The 9,705-nt window shown below is 45.6% G+C and overlaps 1 protein-coding gene across 2 annotated transcripts in view; it reads left to right on the forward strand.

Moving 5' to 3' along the window:
* The window catches only part of LOC134341374 (gastrula zinc finger protein XlCGF26.1-like), a 38,995-nt gene extending 31,112 nt beyond the window's left edge, over nucleotides 1–7,883 (forward strand). Inside the window, exon 2 of one of the 2 annotated variants that reach the window (XM_063039226.1) lies at nucleotides 1,935–7,883. In XM_063039226.1, the coding sequence (XP_062895296.1) occupies nucleotides 1,935–3,674 (1,740 nt within the window). In that variant the 3' untranslated portion in view covers nucleotides 3,675–7,883. Of the gene's footprint in view, nucleotides 1–1,292 lie in introns of both variants that reach the window. The other variant, XM_063039225.1, reaches the window with a different exon arrangement.
* The last annotated feature ends 1,822 nt before the right edge of the window (nucleotides 7,884–9,705 follow it).

Below are 9,705 nucleotides of genomic sequence, written 5' to 3' on the forward strand. Positions count from 1 at the left end.
TAAGTATTTTCTTGCACTTCTTATACTCCTCAAGCACCTTATTTACTCCCTGTTTCCTATACATGTCATACAACTCCCTCTTCTTCTTTAACAGAGTTGCAATATCCCTTGAGAACCAAGGTTCCTTATTCCTATTCACTTTGCCTTTAATCCTGACAGGAACATACAAACTCTGCACTCTCAAAATTTGTCCTTTGAAGGCTTCCCACCTACCTATCACATCTTTGCCAGAGAACAACCTGTCCCAATCCACGCTTTTTAGATCCTTTCCCATTTCTTCAAATTTGGCCTTCTTCCAGTTCAGAACCTCAACCCTAGGACCAGATCTATCCTTGTCCATGATCAAGCTGAAACTAATGGTGTTATGATCACTGGAACCAAAGTGCTCCCCTACACAGACTTCCGTCACTTGTCCTAACTCGTTTCCTAACAGGAGATCCAATATTGCATCCCCTCTAGTTGGTCCCACTATATATTGATTTAGAAAACTTTCCTGAACACATTTTACAAACTCTAAACCACCTAGGCCCCTAACAGTATGGGAGTCCCACTCAATATATGGAAAATTAAAATCCCCTACCACCACAACTTTATGTTTCCTGCAGTTGCCTGCTGTCTCTCTGCAGATTTGCTCTTCCAGTTCTCGTTGACTATTGGGTGGTCTGTAATACAATCCCACTAATGTGGCCATACCTTTCCTGTTTCTCAGCTCCACCCATAAGGACTCAGTAGACAAGCCCTGAGAAAATAACCTTTGTTCTACCTCCTCTTGTTCTGGACCTTTCTACCCATGAGAATTTGTTTTGTACCATTGTTTCTGATATCAAACACCTTTGCTCTCTGTAGCTTGTGACCTGTAGCTTTCACATCACCAAAGTGCCACACTACAATGAGAAAGCCTACTGCCCACCCCATCATATTCATTTGCATTGCCATTGGTGAGTTCACCACTGCCAATCGTGGGGGCGGGGGGGTCAGAGTAATTAGAATATCTCCAGGATCAGACATGTAATAACAAGTGGTCTTTGTAGCACTGTGGGCCGTGACCAGAACTTGAAATAATATTAATGGAGAGAGACAAGCTGAGCCAAGTCACAGACTAATGGGCAGAAATGGCCCATTCTGATACAGTCAGAGAATTTGATGGTCAGTCAGGATGCCTGATCCATGCTCAGTTAGAAGATGAGAATTGAACTTTGTAACAATGTGATGTCGGAGCTCTCCACAGATCTAAAATCTCACCTGAAATATTGTCTTTCACACACTGATGTCTTTTGTAAATATCTTTACAGGTTAGAAATGGCAGAAAATTGGTGTACGGGAACCTCAGACACAATAACACGTCAGTTTTGCTGTCTTCGTCTGGATGTTTAAGGAGTCACCACATATTTCCTTTGTAATATCACTATATCTGTTGTCGATCTTGGAGATGAAGAAGTATCTCACCCCAGCTGGAAACGTGCTTTGTGTCTGAAATTAAGTTTTCTGTTGTAACTCAGTAAAATCCACTGGAACCAGGGTGCTGAGAACACACCAGCATTTAATCACTAGAGATCAATTCTTCAACTGCATTGATTGTGCTAGGGATTCAAATTTTCTGACATCTGAGTTTCTGAATTGCCAGAGAATTGATCACAGTGAGATATCATTCTCCTTCTCTCAGTGTGCGAAGGGATTTACTCACCCGCAGTCACACCAGTGAGTTTGCCGTGGGGAAGGGCCGTTCACCTGCTCTGTGTATGAGACGGGACCTACTCAGACATCCAGCCTGAAGATACATCAAGTTCACACCCTTTTCTGTCCGCATTTAGACTGTGTAACGGCATTCACACACTCCTCAACGCTGCAGAGACACCACCTCAGCTCACATTAAGGAGAGGACGTTGACCTGCTCAGACTGTGGGAAGGGATTCACTTGATCATTTCAACTGAAGGAACATCAGGCTGTTCGCACTGAGAAGATGCCATACACCTGTTCAGACTGTGGGAAGGGATACACTTGGTCATCTCAATTATTGGTACACCAGTTAGTTCACACTGGGGAGAGGCCGTACATCTGTTCAGACTGTGGGAAGGCATTCACTCGGTCATCCACACTACAGAGACACCAACGAGTTCACACTGGGGAGAAACCGTTCACCTGCTCAGAATGTGGAAAGGAATTCACTCAGTCATCTAACTTGAAAGTACATCAGCGAGTTCACACTGGGGAGAAACCATTCACCTGCTCAGAGTGTGGAAAGGAATTCACTCGGTCATCTGAATTGAAAGTACATCAGCGAGTTCACACTGGAGAGAAACCATTCACCTGTTCAGACTGTGGAAAGGGATTCACTCAGTCATCTCAACTGAATGCACATCAACGAGTTCACACTGGGGAGAGGCCATTCACCTGCTGTGAATGTGGGAAGGGATTCACACACTCTTCCACACTGCAGAGACACCAGCGAGTTCACACTGGAGAAAGGCCATTCACCTGCTCTGAATGTGGGAAGGAATTCACTCAGTCATCCACCCTTGTGAAGCACTACCGAATTCACACTGGGGAGAGGCCGTTCACCTGCTTTGAATGTGGGAAGGGATTCACTCAGTCTTTTCAACTGAAGGAACATCAGCGAGTTCACACTGGGGAGAAACCGTTCACCTGTACAGACTGTGGGAAAGAATTCAATCGGTCATCTCAACTGAATGAACATCAGCGAGTTCACACTGGAGAGAGGCCATTCACCTGCTCTGAATGTGGGAAGGGATTCACTCAATCATCTCAATTACTGAAACATCAGCGAGTTCACACTGGGGAGAGGCCATTCACCTGTTCAGACTGTGGGAAAGCATTTACCCACTCATCCACACGACAGAGACACCAGCGAGTTCACACTGGAGAGAGGCCGTTCATCTGCTCAGACTGTGGGAAGGGTTTCACTCGGTCATCTCAACTGAAAGAACATCAGCAAGTTCACACTGGGAAGAAACCGTTCACCTGCTCAGACTGTGGGAAGGAATTCACTCGGTCAGCTCAACTGAATGAACATCAGCGAGTTCACACTGGGGAGAGGCCGTTCATCTGCTCAGACTGTGGGAAGGGTTTCACTTGGTCATCTCAACTGAAGGAACATCAGCGAATTCACACTGGGGAGAAACCGTTCACCTGCACAGACTGTGGGAAAGAGTTCACTCGGTCATCTCAACTAAATGAACATCAGCGAGTTCACACTGGAGAGAGGCCATTCACCTGCTCAGACTGTGAGAAGGGATTCACTCGGTCATCTGACTTGAAAGTACACCAGCGAGTCCACACTGGGGAGAGACCGTTCACGTGCTCCGACTGTGGGAAGGCATTCACACACTCATCCACGTTACAGAGACATCGGAGGATTCACACAGGGGAGAGGCCATTCACCTGCTCTGAATGTGGGAAGGGATTTGCTCAGTCATCCACACTTGTGTCACACTACCGAGTTCACACTGGGGAGAGGCTATTCACCTGCTCTGAATGTGGGAACAGATTCACTCAGTCATCCACCCTCCTATCACTCTACCAAGTTCACACTGGGATGAGATCATTTACCTGCTATGAATGTGAGAAGGGATTCATTCAATCATCCAACCTTGTGTCGCATTACCAGGCTTTGACCAGAGGTGATCAGAGCGATCAGAAGCTTGAGAGGACATAATTCACTCAGGTTCACTGATCCAGTATTAAAAGCAGTGGCTCACGACATTTTTTTTTTGAAGCTTTGAGCAGCGGCCAATCAGCATTCTGGATTGATTAGCAAGAGCAAGGCAGGGGCAGTGGGGCGGCCAGAGTCATCGTGAACTGAGTTGGTGGGGATTTTGAGGTTTTAGCTCTTAGAGAAGGCAAAGAAAGTTGTAGAATTTTTTTGCCCCCTTCTATTGCTTGTTTACAGCAGTAGAGATGTCAGGCAGGGTAGTGGAATGCTCCTCTTGCGGGATTTGGGAAGACAGGGAGTTCTCCAGTGTCCCTGATGACTACAGTTGCGAAGAGTGCATCCTGCTGCAGCTTCCAACAATTTGCATTATGGGGTTGGAGCTGGAACTGGGTGAACTCTGGATCATTCGGGAGGCCGAGGGCATGATAGATAGGACATATAGAGAGGTAGTTACACCCAAAATACAGGACACAGAAAACTGGGGACAGACGGAAGTGGGAAGGAGATTAAAATACTCGTGCAGAGTACCCCTGTCGCCACCCGCTCAACAAGATGATATTGTTGGGAATGAGGGATGATCTAGCAGAGGAAAGTCACAGCAGTCAGGTCTCTGGCTCTGTGACTCATAAAGGGGCGAGTAGATGCCAGGGTCAGGGACCTCTCAGATCGCATCCACAGTATTTTGGAGGGGGAGGGAAAGAAACTAAATTTTTGGATTGCTACTTGTGCCACACGCCAGTGAGGGTAGAAACAGTATGATTTGGCAGGTAAATGTGTGGCTGAGAAGATGATACAGGTTCTTGGATCATTGGGTTCTCTTCTGGGGGAAGTATGACTTGTACAAAACTGATGGGTTGCACCTGAACTCAAGGGGGACCAATATTCTCGTGGGCAGGTTTGTTAGTGCTGCTGGAGAGGGTTCAAACTAATTTGGCAGGGGGGTGGGGACCGGAGTGCAGAGACTCAGGATACGATGGAGGGTGAAAAAAACAAAGATAGCACGCAGTCAAAAAGTCAGGAAGGGTATGCAGATGATAGAATAAAACTGCAGCCAGCAGGGTGAGTATCAGTGCATTAGGGATGCAGAATCAAAAAGGGTAGCAAATACAGTACTCAATGTTATATCTCAATGCAGGGAGTATAAGAAATAGGATGGATGATCTTGTTGCACTATTACTGATTGTCAGGTGTGATGTTGTGGCTATCATTGAATCGTGGCTGAAGAATGGTTGTAGTTAGGAGCTGAATGTCTAAGGTTACACGTTGTATCGGAGGGGTAGGAAGGTAGGCAGGGGGGTGGCATGGCTCTGCTGGCAAAGAATGGCAACAAATTAGTAGAAGGATGTGACATTAAATCCTGGTGGATGAGTTAAGAAACTGCAAGGGTAAAAGGACCTGGATGGCAGTTATATGCAGGTCTCCCAACAGTAGCTGGGATGTGGATCCCAAGAGAGTGAATTTGTTGAATGTCAGCGAAATGGCTTTTTCGAGCAGTTTATCATTGAGCCCACTTGGAGATCAGCTATACTGGATTGGGTGCTGTGTAATAAACTGGAGGTTATCAGGGAGCTTAAAGTAAAAGGACCCTTAGGAGACATTGATCACAATATAATTGAGTTCAATTTGAAATTTGATGGGGAGAAAGTAAAGTCTGATGTAGCAGTATTTCTGTGGACTGAAGGAAATTATAGTGGTGTGAGAGAGGAGTTGGCCAAAGTAGATTGGAAGGAGATACTGGCAGGGATGACAGCAGAGCAGCAATGGCGTGAGTTTCTGGGAAAAATGAGGAAGGTGCAAAAAACAAAGAAATACTCATATGGCAAAATAGTACAACCATGGCTGACAAGGGAAGTCAAAGCTAATGTAAAAGCAAAAATGAGGGCATACAACAAAGCAAAAATCGTGGGAAGACAGAGGATTGGGAAGCTTTTGAAGACTTACAGAAAGGGAAAAGATGAAATATGAAAGCAAGCTTGCAAACAATATCAAAGAGGATAGTTAAAGCTTTTTCAAATATGTAAAAAATAAAAAAGAGATGCGAGTGGATATAGAAAATGATGCCAGAGAAATAATAATGGGACAAGGAGATGGCAGATGAACTAAATGAGTATTTTGCATCAGTCTTCACTGTGGAAGACACCAGCAGAGTGCCAGATGTTAAAGGGTGTGAGGAAAGAGAAGTATTACTATTAAATTACTAATACAATTACTATTAAATGGGAGAAGGTGCTCAAAAAGCTGAAAGCTAAAAGGGTACATAATTCACCTGGACCAGATGAACTGCACCCTAAGGTTCTGAAAGAGGTAGCAGTAGAGATTGTGGAAGCATTATTAATGATCTTTCAAAAACTATTGGACTCTTGCATGGTGCCAAAGGACAGGAAAATTGCAAATGTCACTCCAGTTTTTTTAAGAAAGGAGGAAGGCAGCAGAAAGGAAATAATAGACCAGTTAGCCTGACCTCAGGAGTTGGGAAGATGTTGGAGTCATTTGTTAAAGGTGAGGGTATGGAGTATGTGGTCAGTATGGCTTCCTTCAGGGAAAATCTTGCCTGAAGAGCCTGTTGGAATTCTTTGAGGAGATTACAAGTAGGATAGATAAAGCGGTCCTTTTCTTGTTCGCTGCCAGTGACTAGTGGTGGTTCACAGGGGTCGATGTTGAGACTGCTGCGTTTTCTGCTGTATGTCGGTGAGTGAGATGATGAAATAGATGGCTTTGTTGCCAAGTTTGCGGATGATACGAAGATTGGTGGAGAGGCAGCTACTGTTGAGGAAACAGGTGGGCTGCAGAAGGTATTAGACAAATTTGGAGAATTGGCAAGGAAGTGGCAAATGAAATACAATGTTGGAAAGTGCATGGTCATGCTATTTGGTAGTAGAAATAAAAGTACAGACTATCTTCTAAAGGGGGGAGAAAATCTAAAATTCTGAGATGCAAAGGGCCTTAGACTAACCCTAACCCTCATGTGTCCTTGTGCAGAACACCCTAAAGGTTAACTTGCAGGTGGAGTTGGTGGTGAAGAAGGCAAATGCAATCTTATCATTCATTTCCAGAATACAAGAGCAGTGATGTGATGCTGAGGCTTTATAAGGCACTGGTGAGGCCTCACCTTGAGTATTGTGAACAGTTTTGGGCTCCTCATTTCAGAAAAGATGCACTGGCAGTGGAGGGGGTTAAGAGGAGGTTCACAAGGATGATTCCAGGAATGAAAGGGTTATCATACAAGGAATGTTTGATGGCTCTGTGTTTGTACTCACTGGAATTTAGAAGGATGAGGGGTGGATCTCATTGTAACCTTTTGAATGAAAAGCCTAGACAGAGTAGATGTGGAAAGGATGTTTCCCTTGGTGGATGAATCTAGGTCAAGATGGCACAGCCTCAGGATAGAGGGGCGTCCATTCAAAACAGAGATACGGAGAAATTTCTTTAGCCAGAGAGTTATGAATTTGTAGATTTTGTTACCACAGACAGCTGTGAAGGCCAGGTTGTTGGGTGTATTTAAGAAGAGTTTGATAGGTTCATTTTTGGACACGGCAACAAAGGGAGAAGGCTGGGGGGTGGGGCTGAGAAGGGGAATAAGCGGTCAGCACAGCAGTCTCGACGGGCCAGCTGTCCTAATTTTGCTCTAATATCTTATGGTCTTGTGGTCTTACGCGAGCTGAGGTGACAGGGGAACAGAAAGGATGTTCTGTGAGCGAGAACAAGATTCCTGAATGATATGTTGCCTTCTAGATGCCAGGACCTGGGACACCTCAGATTGCGTCCTCAGCATTCTTAACAGGGAGGCTGAACGTCCAGGGGTTATGGTCCATGCAGGTACCAATGACGTAGGTAGGAAGAGTGCTGAGGTTCTACAAAGGGAGTTCAGGGAGTTAGATGTTAAGTTGAAGGGCAGGACCTCTAGGGTTGTGATCTCAGGATTGCTACCTGTGTCGCGTGCTAGTGAGGTTAGGACTAGGAAAATTATCCAGTTTTAATACGTGGCTAAGGATTTGGTGTTGGAGCAAGGGCAGAAGATTTTTGGATCAACTGAGCCTGCGAAGATTGCTGTGTGCGCAGGAGTGTGAGTGCTTTGGGGAGGGGGCATTGGTGATGGAGGGTGGAGGGGACATGCATGTATCTCTCACTCACTCTCACACACGCACACAAAAACACATGCAGCTGTGGGGATGGAGGGTGGAAGTGGGAGAGGGAGAGGGAGATTGAGTTGGGGAGTGGGAAATGAAAGGAGAACTGGAAGGTGGGCAAGAGGGAAGAGGATGGAGATAGGGCTTCCTCCTCCTTCCCATCCACCCACCTTCCAGTTCCCCGTTCATTTCCCACTCCCCTCCCACCAAGGTCTCAGACTCTTCCTCCACCCCCACCCCCTCTGGAATTGACCCCATTCCTTACCCCAGGCTGGGAGGGAGCATTGAGTTGCTGTGCATGCAAACAATAAATTGTTAGATAGTATATGGTTAACATACTTCGATAATAAATTGACTTTGAACTTGAACCTTGTAATGTATTGTTTATAAAACATGTACTGATGACAAATGGTGTCAATGAAGTTCCAGGAGTGGAAAACGAAACTGGTGTTCAGCCTCACTACTCCGTGCCAGCCAGTTGCCCTCTCCTGATTTTGTCCTGTCTGACATGGGCATCAGTCAGGTTGAAAGAAGGTCAGAGTTAGGAGTTTAATTTCAATAGATATAGTTTGTATCAAAAGGACATGCAGGAAGGCATAGGTGGTGTGGCTTTATTGGTAAGAGATGGAATTACAGTTTTAGAAAGAGCTGACATAGGGTCAGACAATGTTGAATTTTGGGGGTGGAGTTAAGAAACTGCAAGGTAAAAGAAAATTATGGCAATCATCTATAGGACTCCAAATAATAGCGAAGATGGGGTTGAGATTGCAAAGGGAAACATAGAAAACCTACAGCACAATACAGGCCCTTCGGCCCACAAAGCTGTACCAAACACGTCCTTACCTTAGAAATTACCTAGGGTTACCCATAGCCCTCTTATTTTTCTAAGCTCCATGTACCTTGTCCAGGAGTCTCTTAAAAAACCCTTCTGTCGCTGGCAGCCCATTCCACGCACTCACCACACTCTGCGTAAAAAAACAAAAACTTACCCCTGACATCTCCTCTGTACCTACTTCCAAGCACCTTAAAACTGTGCCCTCTCATGCCTGCCATTCCAGCCCTGGGAAAAAGCCTCTGACTATCCACATGATCAATGCCTCTGATCATCTTATACACCTCTATCAGGTCACCTCTCATCCCCTGTCACTCCAAGGAAAAAAGGCCAAATTCACTCAACCTATTCTCATAAGGCATGCTCCCCAGTCCAGGCAACATCCTTGTACGTCTCCTCTGCACCCTTTCTATGGTTTCCACATCCTTCCTGTAGTGAGGCGACCAGAACTGAGCACAGTACTCCAAGTAGGGTCTGACCAGGGTCCTATGTAACTGTAACATTACCTCTTGGCTGCTAAGCTTAATCCCACGATTGATGAAGGCCAATGCACCATATGCCTTCTTAACTGCAGAGTCAACCCTACGCAGTAGCTTTGAGTGTCCTATGGACTCGGATCGCAAGATCCCTCTGATTCTCCACACTGCCAAGAGTCTTATCATCACATCTGTATTCTGCCATCACATTTGACCTACCAAAATGAACCACCTCACACTTATCTAGGTTGAACTCATTCTGCCACTTCTCAGCCCAGTTTTGCATCCTATCAATGTCCGGCTGTAATCTCTGACAGTCCTCCACACTATCCACAACACCCCCAACTTTGTGTCATCAGCAAATTTACTAACCCATCTCTCCACTTTCTCATCCAGGTTACTTATAAAAATCACAAAGAATAGGGGTCCCACAACAGATCCCTGAGACACACCAATGGTCACTGACCTCTATGCAGAATATGACCCGTCTACAACCACTTGTTGGTTTCTGGGGCAAGCCAGTTCTGGATCCACAAAGCAATGCCCCCTTGGATCCCATGCCTCCTTACTTTCTCAATAAGCCTTGCATGGGGTACCTT

Source organism: Mobula hypostoma, assembly GCF_963921235.1.
Source record: "Mobula hypostoma chromosome 30 unlocalized genomic scaffold, sMobHyp1.1 SUPER_30_unloc_5, whole genome shotgun sequence".
In the NCBI taxonomy this organism is placed as follows: domain Eukaryota; kingdom Metazoa; phylum Chordata; class Chondrichthyes; order Myliobatiformes; family Myliobatidae; genus Mobula; species Mobula hypostoma.